The sequence below is a fragment of the Notolabrus celidotus genome, chromosome 11 (assembly GCF_009762535.1).
Source record: "Notolabrus celidotus isolate fNotCel1 chromosome 11, fNotCel1.pri, whole genome shotgun sequence".
Lineage (NCBI taxonomy): Eukaryota > Metazoa > Chordata > Actinopteri > Labriformes > Labridae > Notolabrus > Notolabrus celidotus.
Window position 1 is genome coordinate 26,561,730 of NC_048282.1, and position 19,767 is coordinate 26,581,496.

Here is a 19,767-nt window from a genome sequence, read left to right on the forward strand (position 1 = left end):
TTCACTCACTAGCAGCTTGATTTCTGTGTTAGGACCTCCACCTTCCTCTATGATCTGCCGGCTCATTTGTAATCATTTTTATTCATAAGGAATATTCCCAGGTGGATCGTGATTTATGAAGGAAAAATATGTAAAAGTGTGTGTGTAGTTGGTTTTATAAATCTGAATGTATTTATTTTTTTGTGAAACTTTTCTGAGTATTGGCATATATATTCTTTTTGTAGCCACTGTTTCATAAATGAGACCCCAGGTGTGCTTATTTTGGAGAGGAGTAGATCTATGTGAATCGTTCTTCTTCTGTTAAAAACATTGTGGATGATGAACTTTAAAGAGTCAATTCAAGACACAGTATGAACCAATTTGTCATACATAATCATACTGTTTATATATATTTTAAATACTCTTTATGAGAATGACAAGCATTGAACTTATAAAAATACATTTTGACTACAACCTGCCCAATAGTCGTAATATTTGTTGCCATCCTGAGTCAAACTCACACTGACACAAATACGAAAGAGGAAAGGCAGTTAAGAAAAATGATTGATAGTGTGAAGAGACATTAAAGAAAAAAAAGATACAGTGAAAGTACAGAGGGGTAATCCCTGTTCCCTCCCTGTGTAGACGTGCAAGCAAGGATGGAATGGCCCCCTCACACGCATTTAAACAGGGGCTTATCCCAGCACTTTGATACACCTCTCTATAATTGCTTGCGTAAATTTCAGTGTGTGTGCTTAGAGTGAATGTGTCTTTGCAAGTGTACAATGTTGTCTTGTCTGTCAATCTTGCTCATTATGGTTAATCCCGGGATGACACTCTCAATCCTCTCTGTCAACCTGGGCCTTTGCAGCGGCACTCAGGCAAGGAACTGGGTTTAGCACTTGTGCGCTCTCTTTCTCTCTTTCTCTACACACACACACACGCACGCACACAGTCTTGTCAGGTAACACCACAAAGAGAAGAAAGCATTTTTGCGTGGCAAGAAAAGCAAACAACTATCCAACATCTGTATATGTGTGTGAGAAAAAGAGAGACAGAAAAAGCAGAAACACGCACACAAACTGTGGACCAAAAGAAAGAGGAAATCAAGCAACACTTCTTGTGTTTGGAAACCCAAAACTGCCACAAAGCGATGATAGGGAATGGGGACAAGGGGGCTAAAGCTGATCATTGAACAGCAACCAAGTCTAACAACCCAAAGAAACATCTGTAGAGTTCCTTTCTCTCTTGACTCGCTGCTTTCTCTCCCCTTCTCTCCCCTTCTCTCCCCTCTTCGTCTTTCTATCTCTGCTAAAAACGGAATCCGAGAAGTGTTCACAAAACATCTTTCACCAGTTTTTCATACTGTTTCTGCTTTGGTATGATAAAGTCACGGTATGTTGCCTCATTCCACCCCCCACACACAGACACACACACACACACACACACACACACACACACATATACAACAAAGGTGGACCTCATGCATGCAAACACGCACCCACTTGAGGATCTGTCATAGCGTGAGGATCAAAACACACAAACCGTCTTCAAGCATCGCATCTGGTTGAAAAGTCAATACCCTGGACTTCTTGTTGCTTCATCCAAAATACGCAAAGTTTAATCAGTCTCTCCCTTCTCTCTCTCTCTGACATCAGAGCATCTCATGATAACGAGTTTGTGTTTTTGTGTGTGTAAATGTGTGTGTGTGTGTGTGTGTGTGTGTTTGGTGGGTGGGGGTGGGTGTGGTGTGTGTGTGTGTCTGTGTGTGTGTGTGTGTGTGTGTGTGCTGGGATGAAGCAGAGGTAGGGCTGACTGAGCTGACATAACAGCTGACATCACTGATAAAACTTCTGGCCTGTGATCTCAGTGTGTGAGTGTGTGTGCGGTGCTGGACGAACCAGTTGGCAGCAGCAGCAACTCTGATCTGGCAACCCCTTCGCTGATCTGGCAACTACCGGCCCCTGTTGACCCGTGATATTGAGGGGAAACATGCTCTCTCTGGGTGGTGGATGTGTGTGTGAGTAAATGTGTTTAATTATAAAACCCTTACACAAGATCAATGACACCTATTAGAATGAACATGGTGTTGACTTTGTGTTTAGACTTTATTGGGAAGTGGAGGCGGGATATTGCAAACCATTTTTAAAGCTCCTGTGTGGACTGTTTGGCTGGTTATGATGCCTCATTACAACCTTCCTTGGCAAGCAGTTGAATGACTGCTCTGACTACAGTACAGTACAAAATCAGTTAAGACACAAGAGGTACTGCTTTGTCCACAGGACGCGCCATAAACACCACATAGCAGGGGTGCCCAGGGGGTCTCGACCCACAAATGACACAAATGGGGGGTTGTTAGATGTCTTCCAGAATGTATTTTTTTTTAAGTTATCTAAAAATACTACATTTGACACATTATAGTAAAAAATATCGACACAAATAGTAGCTAACCTTGAAATAAAACCTTAAAAATAGAAAATGTAATACGTTTTCTGCCTTTCTTTTTGCCAGATGACTCCTAAATTTAAGGTTAGTGAACAGTGAATTATCAAAAGCATCAGTAGCAGTAGGTTAATTTACAACAGCACAGGAAACACAATCACATGCTCTTATAGGTAGACTCATTTTCTGCAGACCCGCTAAATGAAGCCACGTTAAATCACTTTAAGGGACACTGGGGGTCCCGAGTCTTTGGCACCTATATTTTGGGGGTCGTGGGCTGAAAAGTTTGGGAATCCCTGCCATATAAGATGGTGCTTTAACAACTTAACTTCGTGTAAGGGGGGATCTGGATCGGCAATATGGGTAGAGAAGACAAAAACGTGAGCCAAAGATGAGACACAATGCTTGGATTTGTGCATGGGTCGCTTCCAAGTTCAAAGGGACGGGCTTGCCTTTATGTGTAATTGTGTAAGATGCAAGTGAGTTATTCCTTTGAACATGCACAGGCACACACATACATGTGCATGCAGACAAACATACACACAAACAAATTATGGCTCAGCCTAGTTATTACCTAAGCAAACAGAGTGAGTCTGAATGGAATGCCTGCTGTGAGACACACCACTTCCAGACACAAAAGCCTTTCGTTACAACAAGGGGAAACAGACACACAAACACAGCTTTAAAAAACGCACACACTTGACACCGTGTGAGAGAAATAACTATGTGTATATGTAATTAGAAGGCAACAAACAAAGCAAACACATGTTTGGGTCTTGTTCCCTGGCCTGCACTTCACTTCATTTGCACTGCGGTGCAGAAGGTTCTGCTGAACACATGGTGCCTTTCTGGAGTAGCAGGAGGTTGAAGCTTGCCAAAGACGAACATGCACATGTGTGTGTGTGTGTATGTTTCTGTAGTTGGCTTGGGAATATCATTAGAATAAAACAATAAATACTGTAAATGTAGGCTTTAAAAATCAGTAGTTGTTTTTTCCCCAAAAAGATTTTTGTTTTTTCTTTTGTGGTGACCCGTATAATATATATGTAGCCATTCATGCAATCACGCATGTTATTTCCTATGCCAGCTGAAAAGATTTATTGGCTAGGAGCTCACACTAATTTGAGCTACAGCATATTTCACAGCTAAGAGGTGTGCGTCACAGTTTTGGTTCCTGCTCACGAGATCTTCTGAAACATATCCATCACAAAAATATGCAAACAAATAATTGGAATAACTTCAAGCTTACATTATCAGTCATAAAACATTGCTCTAATGAAAACGAATGTCAAAGTCGTTATTTAGAACTCCCTCTGACTCACCTGTTATTGAGTATTTGTTGAATAATTACTTGGCTAAGCCAGCTTTCACAGAGAGAGATGAAAACAGAGGAGGAAAGAAAGAGAGCAAAGGGGGAGAGAGAAAGAATGTGACTCAGAGAGAGGAGGGCTGAGAAATTAAATTGAGACACAGAAGAGAAAGACAGATTGCGTCCGCTCTGGTATGCCATCTTTACGATCTGTCTGTGAGAGAGCTTGTGAAATTGAACTCAGGTGTAGTGTGATCCCCAAAAAGCCATTTCCCCATTAGGGCTATGGAATCTCACATAAACAAATTACACAAATACTTTCTCTATAAAAGACAGGGTGAGCTTTCTCTAACTGTGCAGTGAAACGTGAGCGGGGAGTTGTTTATGCGTGCGACAGCGTGTTTACATTGTCCTCCGCTCCCATCCCTTCAGATGGGGAGAACGCCAGGCCTCCGACAGCTCCGCTCCTGTCACACTATCTGCCTGTCTGTCTGTCTGTCTGTCTGTCTGTCTGTCTGTCTGTCTGTGGGGGTTTCTGTTATGGAGACCATGTGCTTGGCTTGTACTGGTGTTTGTGAGTGTACGTGGGGAAAATGCCAACCAGTACTCTGTCCTCATTACAACCAGCTTAACCCTCCAGAGTGATGAGTTCAGGGAAGAAAGGAAGGCAAGAAGAGGAAAAACAACAATGACTAATGACCATGACTCTGACCTTTTACTTGCCTGTACTTATAAGTCTTATTTGTTACATCCCACACACATCACAGACACCTTCTTTGCCTTTTTTTCTGACCTTCAATTTATCTTGTTTTATTAATGCCCACAAAAACTTGAGTAACTCCACAGCTTATGAGGTGACTCAAACACAATCACACTAATTCCTCTCATCTAACATTTCCCCCACTTTCTATTAAGGCTTGACTTTACAGAATGGCAAAAAAGCACTCATTAATATTTAGGTAGTTTCAGTGAATTCTGGTATTTTTGTTTCTGCCTGGTGAACAATGAAACAAGCATTTTTTGCATGGCTTTAGGTGAATGCAAGGAAAGGGTTAAAAAAATCAAAATCAAAATCATGGAAGTTTTCCAGCATGTGGAATGCTAATGTTAGCTGACTAGCTTGCACTTGCAACCCTGCCCACACTATTTCCTGCCCCGCCCGCCCACTGTTTGCCACAGCAAGCAAATAAATTTTGCCTCGCCAGTTCTGGTCTTGACCGCGCAATAATAAAACCACAGCTTGGCCACTGAGCAGTAACACAAGATTCAGAGCAGAAACCCATTCACCCAGACCTGGAGGTCCAGTCCAACGACCTAAAAGACCCCCTCGTCTGAACTCCAAGTTCTTTCTCTGGCCATTTCACACTGAAACAAGTGAAATGTGTGAAAGCATTTGGATCAAGCTAAACATCAAATACCATTCTCTTCCAATGCTAACTCGCAGACCACAGTGACCTGACCTGATTCTTTATCCTGAAGCCCAGAGAGAGAGCACCATAAACTGTGATGCTGTTCTGAGATCAGTCAAGGGAGGACCACCCCAGTGCAGCTAATCCTATAGCTGCAGGGTTGAGGCCTTCCTGCGTACACTCTCTGACAGGCTAGGCCACTCCTGGATAGGATATTAGAGTGGGGCTAAAGTACAATGGCACCTATTGATGGCTGGTGTTAGCTTTTATCCTGCCATTCTCCACTCTGCTTTTGGTGAGAAAGAATAATCAAGTAAGTCCCTCTTGCTCTGTTAGCTCTCTCCAACCCTCTGCCAGCTGGTGTACAGTTCAACATCGTTTTAATTACAGGTGCGTCATAGCAGGGCTTTTAAAGAGCAGGTTGGCTGTCACAGGAAGGTTGTGTGGTTCCCCATGAGAATTCTGATGTCAAAAGATAACACCTCTGTTAATATTTTTACTTCTTCTCATGTCAGCACTGTAGCCTCAATTAAAAGCACTAAGGAGTAATCAAGTTGTTTCTATGAGACGACATTTCCCATAGCACAATCAATCAATCCCTGTCGTAAGATGAGGCCCTTGCCAATGCATGCATTTGTTATTTTAATACTACTGTTCTTTGTTGCAAGAGTGATGATAATGCATTATTTTTTAAGCGACGTAAAATTTGAAACTGTAACATAACATGAGAAAAGTTAGCTTACAAAAGGTGACTTTTTACAGGTTTAACAAAACCTGTCACAGCACCGGTGTCATGGTGTGTCATTAACCCGTCAGCTCAATCAAGTTGAGATGGTTCATTGATTGATACCTGCTGCTCCAGATATTTCCCAGCTTAGAAACTTTAAAAATTTTAATTCTGCATGAAAACATTTCATTGCAAAATATCATGCAGCAGAAGCATATCTTAATTTTTTAAACAATTTTAATTTATTTTTTATTTCTATTTATTTTATTTTTATTCATTTTTTATTGCTTTTGTTTTGTATTTTCTAATTTTTGTATTTTTTATTAATTTTTTTTAATTTGTCAAATTGTCTCTAAATCTCAAATTAGAAGTTTACTCCCGAGTCCCAAAACATGTCTGGATATAGTATTCACATGCTGGCATAAACATAAAATCCTGTTCATAGCCTACTTCAACTTCAACTGAACATGAGTATGAATCATTCTATGAAAAGAAAATGATCTACAGACAAAAACTCCTCCTGCTTACTAACATACTTTAATGCTAAACTTTACCAGTTCTGGCTATGTTCTAAACGTAGCCAGTCCTGGGCAAGTGTTCAAAATGGACCAGGACCCAAACACAGGCACTAAAATTTGGGTTTAAAGAAGTAACCTATCTAGGCGCAAGCAAATTTGTTTATAGTTCATTAAGAGGTATCAGTATAAGATTGAGACTATTTCAAATCAGTTAAAAACTTCTCACTGTGCCTTTAAACACTACAGCCAGCTTAAGGGGTTTTGAATAAATTCATAAAACTCAAAACAGACACAAACAGCACAGTGAAAGGTCAGAAAATACAACAGAGAGCACTGGCATGGTAATACAAATAATGAGGTAATACAGATTTGAAATGTCAAGCCCATGTCAAACCATGTGTTTACTTAATGTTTTGGTCAAATCTGTACGGTGGCCCTGAAGTGCAAATCACAACGTCAAATCAGAAAACACCTTTTCCCGTTTTGTGTTGTTGTGATTCTTGATTTGCCGTTGTGTTTTCTGATTCGTCGTTGTGTTTCCTGATTTGCGTAGTGTTTCCTGATTTGCCGTAGTGTTTCCTGATTTGTCGTTTGTGTTTCCTGATTTGCAGATGTGTTTCTTGATTTGCCATTGTGTTTTCTTGATTTGCCATTGTGTTTCTTGATTGCCGTTGGTGTTTCCTATTTTTCGTTGTGTTTTCTGTTTTGCCGTTGTGATTTGCTCTTCAGGGCCACCGTAAATCTGGAATATATCCCTCACCTCAGATAGTGCTACAAAAACAGCTACTCTTTATTGGGTATTTTGCCTTTTTTTTGCCATTATTTATGGTAGCATAGGAGGCAAGAATATGGAAACAGGGGGAAAAAGATGAGAGAGAGAAGGAGAAGAAAACTCATGCAGCATATTATGGATAACCTATGGCGACCAGCATCTTTGGTACAGTAGCCGTAACTCAAAGAAAAAAAACTCATACTTGTAATGCATAAAACCAGACAGAGCCGTTTCTAATAGGCTGCTCACACACAAGATCAAAAATTATGACAGCGATATGATCTTGTGTTGCAGCCTTGCACCGTCCACTGAACTACAAGGGCTTACATAAAGACCAATGGCACTACAGGGGAAAGTTAAGAATATCCTAACTTTATCTTTCAAAGCGATGCAGGCCGATCATGCTTGATTTGCTTCTGATAAAAATGAAGCTTTTCAGGGTTCTTTTGTGGGCTAGAGAGCTGTTCCAGTCAGTGAGGTTTGCATTATTATTGTATAGTAAGAGTTTCAAACACTCATACAGCAAGTTCAAGTAAGAAGACAGATAAAGTGTTTTGTGCTTGGGGTACTGTGAAACAGACTAACTCTGCGTAATGTGTAGTACAACAGTCACATCAGGGAAAAACTGAGCAGTCTGGGTATGTAGGGTATGTAAAATACAGCCTCAGTGCATTATACACACTTGCAGCAACAACTTCCTGCAACTGCCGGTAACTCTCCGTCAGTGTGCAAACCCAGCAGAACTCCGCAACCTTCCACAACATCTTGGTTTTGATAGAGCACATTGTAATTGACCACTTATCACCTAGGCTTGATGTGGTGGACCATCTCAACTCTGAGCCCCACTGGATTGGCAGAAACACAGAGCAGCCCACTGCTGGTTCTGCTTTTAGAACGTCAAACACACTCACTTCAAACACACAGCCAGCAGCGCTCAACGAGAAATGGAGATGGAGAGAGAGAAGAAAAGACAGAAAAAGAAAACCAGAAGGAGCAACAGAGATGTGCTGATTCAAAGCAAACCCCCAAAGTGGAAGCCCGAGGACAACGACCAATCAGATGAGGATCGCCGTCTAGCCCAATCACAGCGCATTCCGATGAGAATCCTCCCCAGACCCGACCAACTTCCCCCTGGAGGTGTACACAATAAATAAGTCACATACACACAACATGACCTAGATACACTGCCACATCTTAACTAAGGTCCTGACCGTGTCTGGCCTCAGTGTGACAAAACCCTAAAAATCTGCATCCAATCTGCCCTCAGTCTCAATCCCATGCTTCAACTTTTCATCTTTTTGTTTGTCCTGGCAACCCTGGTGCAAACAGTGATGCATGTGTGCGACTTTGTCCATGTATATTTGTTTATGCATGTGTGTGTGTGTGTGTGTGTGTGTGTGTGGAGGGAGTCCCATCATTCTATTGCAGACAAATGGGATTGTCCGGGCATAACCCTGGAAAGGATATCCTTGTTTAAAAGAGAAGAGCAAGGAGGATATTTGTGGGACGAAAAGGATGTCACTTAGCATGTGTGTGTGCCTTTACATAGTTTGTGTTGCATGAATGTGTGTCTCATGCTTTTTTTTGCGGAGAAAGACTTCCTTTGGTCCAGCGTGTGTGCTCACACAAGTCTGTTCTTGCCTTTTTTTACAGTTGTGTGTGTGTTTGTGTGAATGTGTGTACGCAGTGGTGTCTCTGCCAGTGTGTCCAGGCTCGCATGAGAGTGTGTGGTTGTATAGATCCCCTCTTGGCAGTGGCAGTGTAAACTGAGGAGGGTCTTACATGGACTCTAATCCTGTGCTGAATGTCATCGTACTAGTGTGGCTTTTTTCACGGGCCTAGATAAGAGAAACAGAAAGAGGAGGGAGAGGGAGCTCTACCGCACATGTGTAAGTTGCATCTACGTGTGCATGTGAGCGCAAGTGTATACATGTATGGGAGGGACATCCTTGTAAAGTAGCCTGACCCATTGGTTCGCTGACAGGGATTATGGTAGTGACATACAGTAAGCTGTGAGGGACAGACAGAGCAGCTACAGCACTAATCTGCTTGTCTGAGCTGATCTAGTGACAGAGAGAGAGAGGGGCCACTCTGGCATCCAATTCTAAGGTTTCACTGAAAAACACAACCTGGCTGAAAACACACTCCACAGCCCAACAAGCTGAGCTGTGTTGGACTAACTTTCGTTCAAGCCGGGGGCTTGTGAACTTTTTTCAGTGAGGGGCCCAAATGAGACGTTTATTCTGTAGCCCTAAGACTCAGGGGCTTTAAAACATTTTACTACCCATGTCATATGGGTTCCCTGCAGCAAAGAGCCTGTGACCCAGTTTGGGATTGACGCCCAAGTTCAACAACATTAGCCAGGTTTGAATAGGTCACTGATATAGAATATCAGCACCTCTTCTGTCGAGGAAAGAAAGCTTTCATAACTGATTACTCTGCAGGACATCAATAATAAAGGAAAGTGTTGCTGTTTTGACAAATGGCGACACAGAACATCTTACTTTTTTACAAGCTTCCGAGATGTGGACAACCTTCGGGGAGAGTGTTAAGCTAGCGTGAGAAATAAACTGCAGCCCACTGTTATACGAGGCCTAATTAGTGGTCAGCCCTTAATGTTGAGTGGCAGTCCGAAGGTTGTTGATGTTGTTACAGTAGCTTTGCGATAGCCCAAACTATGAAGCGTCTCCGCTGACTCTGCACTGGGATGACTTTCAGCGGGAGGAAACAGGTAAATTCCTGTTAGTTTTCCTCTACAATTCTACAAGGAGTGTCCGATAGCAGCTCTGGCATTTCTAGCAGAGGGAAAGAAAATAGTGAAATACCTTCTGCTATTACTTATTAAAATACATTTAGTGTTATTTCTCCGCCACAGCGTTTCCGTGGGTGTCAATCTTGATCATAAATGTTTGCTTTCTATTAGGCGATTAAGGCGTATGTACAGAGGGTCTGTGTGTGTGTGTGTGTGAGAAAGTGTGTGTATATGCATAAGTGCTTGAGTTAAGACATCATAAGTGCTGTATCTTGTAGGGTGTGACACCCTTTAAGTGAATGGTACAATATCAGCAGTGATCAAGTGACACTCGTAGTAAAGTCGGCAGGTGTGAGACCTTGGAGTATCTCCCTCTGCCTCTGAGCAGTGATTGACAGCTCAGGGGCGGGTCTATATGTTACAAAAACAGCAAAACACAGGACTTTCCTAAAACCCGAGGCTGTGTGTTTTTTAGTGCTTTTAGTGTGTGTTTCCATGTGTTTGTTAACGAGAGAATGAGGCAAGCGCAGGAAGTGTTTGGAAAATGACAGGTTTAACGTCAAAACGCTGTGACTCCCTTTTCTTCTGCCTCCTAATCCCTATATCTCCCCTCACCAGTGCCTCTTTGAGGATCTTCTGACTTTCTCTTTGGGGATGTAATCCGTCTTGAACGAGGGATCTGACCTCTTGAGCGTCCCACCAAGAGCTCTCTTATGTGCGATGATTTCGCTCACACACACAATACAAACCCACTGCTTGTGAGTCGCTCCCCAGGTGCGAGTTTCTCCTGAGGGGAAGGACTTTCCTGTGCTGCCATCTCGATAAGCTCACAAAACACCCTCGTAATCCTGCCAATCTCCCCTTCTGTCTCCTATTTGAACATTTTTTGAAACACCCTCCTCCCCCCCTCAACCGGCTCACAGTGAGATGTCAGAGAAAATATTAAATCAGTGTCATTATTTTCCGATGTTAACCTCACAGATGGACCACATTGTTTAGATCTGCGTTTCTCATTTGACACATCATTTCTCCTCTAAAGTTAGTCGCAGCCACTAAACTCTTGGATGTACTTTGTGGTAATGGAAGAAGCAATGGAGATAAACTGATAATGAATAAAACAGAGAAGCTGGAATTATTACTTAATTTGCTATTGTCAAGGAAACCCGAGACAATAAAGTCGCACTCATTTGTGTTTTAGCGCTACCAAGACAATAGTTGAAAGATATTGAATTCACAAGAATTCACAATGAATAAATGGACCCCCCAAACACATTAAGCCTCTGGGCACAGCTGTCCTTACAGTGCACAGGCTTCAAAAAGTGAATGAGCAAAGGGTGAAAAATAGCGACAGCTTGAGGTGTACTGATTTATGGCGGTGGGCTGGCTGTTTCATTTCTGCACCGAGAGCAAACCAGAGAGGAGTTTACAGACTCGGACTGAATCACGCCTGGCATGTTCAGACAGAGAGGAGGATGAGGCAGTTCAGGAGAAGTATTTCATCTCACAGACATGCTCAGTGTGTCATGATTATCCAAATCCACAATCTTATTGGACTTTTCATTTTAAGATCCTAATTCGATGTCATTTTTAAAATTGATTTAAATACTTTCTTAAGCATTGACAGGTAAGTCAGTGAACACATCTAACCACATAGTCTTCTCCTTCCTATAATTATGACAATAATCTCTAGTCTTCATTATTAAGTGTATTTCTTAAGGTTGAGTGCATATTATAAAAATCACACTTAATAGTCAAACTGACACTTTAAGCTAATAAACCAATTTAAACATTAACCAAAAAGTACCGTAAACAGAATACACACACATGCTTAAGAATGAGGGAAAGCACGCAAACAGCAGGGTATGTTTGGATCTGCAGAAAACAGCCTTAATGCGTAGCAATGTTTTGATCAAAGACATATGGGTTATTCAAATATTATGCAAAACTTAGACTTTTGGAGCGTTCTTAGGGACATGTGTACGCCACATTCAGAATGTATCAATATGTTAGGATGAGCAGGGAGAGAAAGAGAGTGTGTAGTCTTTAAAAGTGTAGCTGCAGGATACAAATATGATGTGGTCTTTAATGGAATGACAAAGGGCGGAGAAAATCGTCTGACTTTTTTTGTTTATGATTGTCTAAATTGAAAGCTAAGATGTTGATTTAGAGGCAAGTATGTGAGAAGTCCAACAGGAAGCCCGGCACAGGGATGGGGGAACTTTCAAAATAAAAGATTAACATGCTCCCAACTTTAAATCCCATCGCATGGACAAGATGATGACGAATATTTTGTTAATAACTACAAAAAAGCCATGAATCTTGGACCAGGTTGTTAATAACAGGACTTTTAAGTGTTAACTTTGTCAGAAGGTAACACCACAAAGAAGAAGAACATAACTATAAACCCAAGAAAAACTTTTATCCATCCATCCATCCATTTTCTTCCGCTTATCCGAGGTCGGGTCGCGGGGTAGCAGTCCAAGCAAATTGACCCAGACATCCTTCTCCCCAGCAACACTTTCTAGCTCCTCCTGGGGAATCCCGAGGCGATTCCAGACCAGGCGGGAGATATAATCCCTCCACTGCGTTCTGGGTCTACCCCAGGGCCTTCTCCCAGTTGTTTCCCATTTTGTGAATACATATCATGACTTTAGATTTTCATTGTTTCAATAAACAGTTATTATAAATAGTAATAACATCGTTGTCATGTTAATAAGTATACCCTCAGCCAATCAGACTAAGCCTTTTTTAGTGTTAACGCTACTTGCAGGATGTCTGTGATTCTAAAACTGAACCCGTAAACTAAAGGTCATAAATAAGAAAGCCCTAACCCTATAACGTTATTTCAATTCATACACATGAAAGAAAAGTAAGAGCTTATTGTCATCTGGAGAACATGTTTGTATACTTGAACTGAAACCCCAACAACAGCCACCGACTATGAGATCACGTTACCACCACATTGTAGCATAATCCTTTAAAAACTAGTGAGGTCAGAGTACTCAGCAGTGTGTACTGCAAAGGGAAAGAGAGGCAATGATGTTATTTGTTGAATCAGGATGACAACCAGGCTGTATAAATTATAAATCTTTTACAGGGAAATGGGTCACGCTTGACCCAAGTTTTAAATTCAAGGATTACAGCCACATTTTTTACTCAAAATGCATTTCAAATTCAATACTCTACCAAACAAAAGTGGAACTAAACTCCTAATAAAACAAAATCCTTGAATGATATTAAAGTCAAACTCATTTTGAAAGTGCAACTTTAATAACTTTGGGGTATTGGACAGGATGACCAGTGATAATGTCTGGGCTCATCGCCCACTGTGGCTTGTCTTGGTCCCACTTGGGTGGCTTAGATGCGAGACGGAAGACTCATATTTTCACTGCATGGATAGGCACTTAGAAGCAGGGATTTACCTACAATCATAGGAGTGAAATTACAAAACCTTAATATCAGCCTTTGCACCTGCACATTTGCCGGTTTGCACGAGCGTGTGTGTGTGGCCATGTCTCTGCGTGTGTAATGATGTGTTGTGGGGGTGTGAAAGGGGAGCTTACTCAGACAAACTGTCTTATGATCCCAACATCAGGTGTCTAACTATCCTCTCCTGCACACAACATGAGGAAACCACAAAAAAAAATAACATGAGTATACTTGTCTGCTCCACAAAATTGCCAATCCTTCCTTTAAACCTCCTTCTTAAATACCACCTCCTCCTCCCCGTGCTCTGTCTGATGGGGCTGAGAGGAGTCTCTGGGTTCTGTCTGTCTACAGCTTTATACACTGACAGCAATGAAAGTGGCTGTATCACATATCTTCATTTTCCTACTTGGCTAATGACGTCTGGCATTCTAAAGCAGCACTAGGTCACAATATATCTGTAATAAACAAATATGAAAATGATTAAGATGGAGCTCTTACCTTACATAAACAAGCAAAGGTGTCACTTAAAAAAAGGGATTTGTAGTTATTAAGTGTGTAGAATCTGAGCATTTCTAACATCAACTTCCTTTTTTATATATAAAACTACAACTCCCTTAGTCTTGGACCTGAGTGCCACCAAACACTCAGAGAATTATGTTTTTTTGAGTCTTCAGTGCATAAAGACAACACCACAAACCTTACACCTATAGAAGGAGAGGCCCTTTGGGAGTTGTTTCAGGATGGATAGAAGAGATACAACACCCAGCTCACACAGATGTTGTTTTCTCAGGTGTTGCTGAGTTATTGACTTCTCTCCACTCATGTTCAACCTAGTGGAACAACCTTTGGCTCTGCAGACTGATGATGCTGACAGCTGGCTGAGGGATGGCCTTGGTCAGACGCCTCCACTGACCTCCGGGCTGTGGTTCACGGTCACCAAAGACATACTGAGCAGTGCAGCTCCACACATGAGGAGAGGAACAACACACCCAAACACAACCCCAACAAGTATGTGTGTACACGTGCACTAACATTTACACACATACACTCACAGCTGGAACTCAGGGACTTTGAGCATGGGTCAATGGTGTGCTAACTGGGTTGTCACAGCAGCAGAATTTTGAACTTCGATACGATACCAGTAAATCAAACAACATCAATACCTGTTTTGCTACCAGGGCAACAAAAAAACAAACTCCTGCGCACCAAAAGTGGTTAATTTTGCAGTTTTGATTTCCAGCCCGGTGCAAAAAAAACTCACTAGAAACAGACAAACATTTAACACACTGTTAACAATAGTGAACGGGAAATGAACAAGAATTTTTTACTCAAATAATGTGTAACCAAAGTAAAATATTTACCCTGAATTATCATTAATAATCCAGACATATCTTGGTGTTTATCTGCAGGGAATGTGCATCTAGGTGCATTTTGATCAAAAGCACTAGGAACGTTAAGTTCCAGGAACTTCTCTTCAAGGATCTTCAGTCAAAGTACTGTTTTAAAGCTGCTGCATAAAATATTTACTATTGTACTGACAATAATAATTATTGTCAAATGTTCTTTAATGAATCTGCGACTGCTGCAACAAGGACTGTATCCTCCGTATATTGGCCGCACGCTTAGACCACTAGGCCAACGGCGCCCCGAGTTCACGATTTTTATTCTTGTAAATAGTTCAATACGAGTATATTTATTATATTGTTAGCAATATAGAGTATTTTATTCAGTCTGCTTAGATGTTGGGTGATTGATTTGTCTGTTAGTCATGTTTTTTTGCAGTAATTAATGAGCACCCTTATCGGGACATGTTCATTTATACTTTATTTTACCACTGAGAAACAAAACACCTTGCAATGCAAAATAATCCGGTCAAACATCTGTTGAAGGATAGCAAGACCAATATCATTTTAGTATCTATAAGCATACCAAAGGTCTGAGTTTAAAAAAACAAAACAATAGTTTACTCTGGTGTATGACAAAATATAGAGTTTGGGTAAAATTTGCTATATTGCCAGGAAACCATTCAGGGCCAATAATAATAATTTGATGAAAATAAGAAAAAACATCATGTTCCTATAAATAAAATATGTCCAGCTGTTAGCTTATCCTTCTAGTTTAGTCCAGCTTTTATGAGGTTTTGATGTCATGTGATGTGATAAAAACACCTGCGTTCTTGTGTTTAATCATAGAAAATTGTAATATGAATAAATGCACAGGATAAATTCTAAATGCATACAAAAATTAACTAAATAAAAAATAACCCTCAGAGTCTTTCAACGTTTCTATAAGAGGGAATTTGTAAAAGTGTGTTCTTGTAATATCTGAATTAACTTTCAACAGGATTTTGTCAAGTTTAAAAGGTTAATCCCAGATTCAGCCAACACCATAGACTGTATAAAATATGTACGTATTAACGGTGACGTCAACGATCTGTTTCTGTAGGGCTGTTCGTCGACAGCAGCCATATTGCTGTTGTCGAGCGATTGTGACATAAAGAGCGGGCTTTGAGCCTCCTAGCCAACAGCTGCAGCTGTTCCCACCTGTCAATCAAGTCAGCCGTGCCTCTCAGTGGAAGACTCGTAATCTCAATATCTTCGAAAGCGAAGCAAAAATTCACCCCCCGTACTAATGTGTGCCGATCAAGAAATGAGCTATCTAGACTAAACTCGTCTTTGGTACCAGGCTGTAAAACTGTTTATTTCTGCTGTAAAGATCGGCTTTTTTGAATTGGTGTGTATGTGGTTTCCGGTACTTCCGGAGCCAGCCTCAAGCGGATCCTCGATGAACTGCAGTTTTTAGCACTTCCGCATTGGACTTATATTTTAAGACCGGAGGTTGCCGCTTGGTTAAATCATACAAAAATGTAATATGACTAAATGAACAGAATAAATTCTAAATGCAAAAAATAATAATAAATAATAATAAAAAAATAACCCCCACTATCTTTCAAAGTTTCTATAACACCTAAGAAAATTTGTAATAGTGGGTTCTTGTAATATTTGAATTCACTTTGAACAGGATTTTATCAAGTTTACAAGTTTAATCCCAGATTCAGCCAACACCCCATGAGGGGCTCTGTAGAAGGCATCTTTATAAGTCTTAAAGGGGACCACCAGCCACCTTCCATAGTCGGTCGCTTGTAGGGGTGGATCTTTCATTCCGTCAAACAAATTCACAGTTTCCTGCTTACCTTGTGGTCGATGGTTACTTTGGTTTATGACTCTCAGGTGCAGTAAAATTCTGATCAAGAAGACACAAGAATAAATGAAATACTAATGTTTCTGTGGCATTTAGGCTACACTGTATCAAAAAAGGAAACGAAGAATCTGTTTCTCAGTTACAGTTTCTAACTAAACTCTTAGGCTTTTATTTCTAGATTTTCTGAAGCTCAGAATACACAAGGGTGGCAAGCTACTTACATACACAATGTAGACATACAAACACAATATCAGTGCAAACACAGCATGAGCAAATGAAAGCCATCTTCTTGACTTGTTTTAACCTGAACAAGGCCTCTCTCCTTCCTGCATGCGCGTGCAAACATACAAATGTACACACACATCCACATGCATACACAAACATATTTCTGTCCCCACTTGGAAAGCCTCTTAGCTTCTTTTTTGCTTCATTCAGTACAAATAACTTCACGGTGGGATAAAAGCATAATGTTTCCAGAAAACCTCTTCCCCCACTTTGCTTCACTCCTTTGGCTCCATGTTCTCCTTCACTTCTCCTCCAATCCCCTTCTCTTGTGCTCCTTGTCCAAAAGGACATTCTTATTTCATTAGGAGGGGTCTGGGAGGCCAAGAGGGTAAACAAAAGCTCTGTAATCAACAGCAGGACAAACACAACTTGTGACGAGCCAATCAAGCCCAGTGTCCTTTTAGACAAAACCATAGCTAACCAACACAAATCTACACCTGGATGCTCAGAAGTTCAGAATGTGCCAACTCCAACTCAGCACTCTGGTTTGTGTGGAATTCAAAATGTAGCTTAAAACTTGGAGTCAAGGTTGGTCATAAGAATCACAAATCAAAGCTAGCGTACAGGCCTCTACACACATGAGAGACACACAACGTGCGCGCAGATCCTCGGCTATTTGTCTATCAGTGCTGTCATCTCTGTTTGCTCATATTAGAGAAGGCTCACTCAGGGACAGGATATGGGATTAGGTCTGGCCTTATTGCGCTGTAGCTACACACCGCTAAATGGCTCCCATCTGTTCTCACATAGAGGATGGCTAATACACTTTAGCTGCGCTCCCATTGTGCCACTGCCAGAATAACAGCAGTGGATAGATGAGCAGCACTGATATCGCTAGCCACAACACCACTCTGCGCTAAAGGCTAATGTGACGGCTTATTCTATTAGATTGGGATAAGGAGCACTAACACATGTACGCATAGACACACACATGGATACACACACCATCAGGATATCTGATTGGAGATACTGAAGCAGTAGGCTAGTGACGAGCCCGGCTGGAGGTGTACCTTGAAGAAATACACGTTCAAGAGGAAGAGGAGGGGGGGGATCTGTGGAGAGGTGGAAAGAACAAGAGTGATGGAAAAAAGATGGAGAGATGGAAAGAGAGGGAGAAATGGAAGAGAGGGGGCAGTGTGGTCTGTTTCATTACGGTGAATCCTGACACTGCTGCATTCTCGGCACACATGGACTGGATATAGGCTATGTGGGCTGCTCAGGCACTGTATAGCTCAGCAACGCTTTCTTGCACACACACATACACATAGGCTCGCGAATGCACACATAAACATCAGAGCTAAACACGGTAAAGCTTTGCACTGCAGGAAGACAAACCATTTGCTCGCGTACAATCTATAGGACTCTTAATCCCAAAAGCAGCACTGGGGCAAAGTGCACAACTACTCAGTCATTGAGGTTAGAGAGAGAATCTGCTTGTGATGGTCCACCTGTGGATTACTGGGGGAAAAGAATGAGATGCACTGGAAACTATGAGTGTACCATGCTGCCCTGGTTTTCTCTCTGGTTCCCACATTAATGCATACAAACCCTCCCCCACTTTCTATCTCTCGCCTCTAACACGGACATTTATAAATCTTTCTTTGTCTCTGTCACTGTTTGTCTTACGCACAGATGTATTGGCTCCGAGCAAACCATAACCCCTCCTTGCACAGACCTCTTTCCTCACGTCTGTGTTCAAAGGCATCCTAAGTCTATGGGGGGGCTGCGATATAAAACTCCCAAAACAGGAATTATCCTTTATGACTCTGCATTCTTCACTTTATGCTTTTTCAGCTTGCAGCCTTAAAATAAAAAAAAAGAAAACTCCATGACTGTTCTGTGTTGTATTGTAATTAACTACCCCACACACTGGCACACAACAGGGTGGGGTAGTGCGGTAAAACTTTACTATGACTGAAAAAAAAAAAAAAAGGAAAGCAGAGCACGGAGAGACAGACTAGTACATCTCTGGCTTTTCTCAGTGTGTCGTTTTTATCACCTTTGGGCCCTGGTACGCATGCTTTAGGCTGCTGGGTGTGTATAGGCTTAATACCACACGGTTACCTATATGGCCGCAGAGTGCACACACAGCACACCGCGAAACCAGCACATGGGCACTTCACAGAAAGGCAGCCATAAACCCCTGAATAAACTGAGGCTCTTTAGTTGACTGAAATTCATAAGCAATGGGAAAAGGAGCCGGGTTCTATTACACTCTCTTCTGTCAGAGTTGGATAATACTGTGGTTATTGTGGTACCATCAATGTTCCCAGCTAATGGTTACTCGATCCCACTGAGAAAGCCTTTTGTGCAGAAGATCATTAAAAAATCTAGAGGAGATAAATACTACTACAGCATTGCAAAGAGTATATTACCTCTAGAATAAATGAACTAATGTAGCAATAAAATTGCAATAGAAACTCACTGTGGTCACATGGATGCAGTTACCATGGTGGCGATCATCATGCCCATATTCCCTCTTCATCATCCTGGGAGAAAAGACAGTGAAAATAAAAGAGCATCAGTAACATATGGGCTGTTTTATATACTTCATTCTGATTGGCCAAAACCCCTAACAACATGGATTAAATCTCAACAGCAAAAGGAAGCCTTGCTACGGCACATTCACTCTGCCTGTTGACACTGTGGCAAAAGCATTCTACCAACTTCAAGGCTGGATCACAAAGTGTACCAGTGGTGGTCACTGCAGAGGGAAAGGAGATAGAGGTTGTTACGTCTTACAGATACCTGGGTATTCTGATTGATGAGTCCCTTCATTTTAAACAACATGTGCTGTACCTTGTGAGAAAGCTGAGGCTGAAACTGAGTTTTTACTTTGAAAACAAATCCTGTTTCTCTGTTAATGTAAAAAAGTGTCTTGTTGCTGCAACTTTTATTCCAGTGCTTGACTATGGTGATCTTTTTACATGCACACCACTGTTCA

The 19,767-nt window shown here is 41.4% G+C and overlaps 1 protein-coding gene across 1 annotated transcript in view; it reads right to left on the reverse strand.

The window, feature by feature from the left end:
- LOC117821851 (ELKS/Rab6-interacting/CAST family member 1-like) overlaps window positions 1-19,767 on the reverse strand; it is a 190,603-nt gene that overhangs the window by 23,963 nt on the left and 146,873 nt on the right. Inside the window, exon 20 of the mRNA XM_034696381.1 lies at window positions 19,249-19,312. Coding sequence (XP_034552272.1) covers window positions 19,286-19,312 — 27 coding nt within the window. The 3' untranslated portion in view covers window positions 19,249-19,285. The remainder of the gene's footprint in view (window positions 1-19,248; window positions 19,313-19,767) is intronic.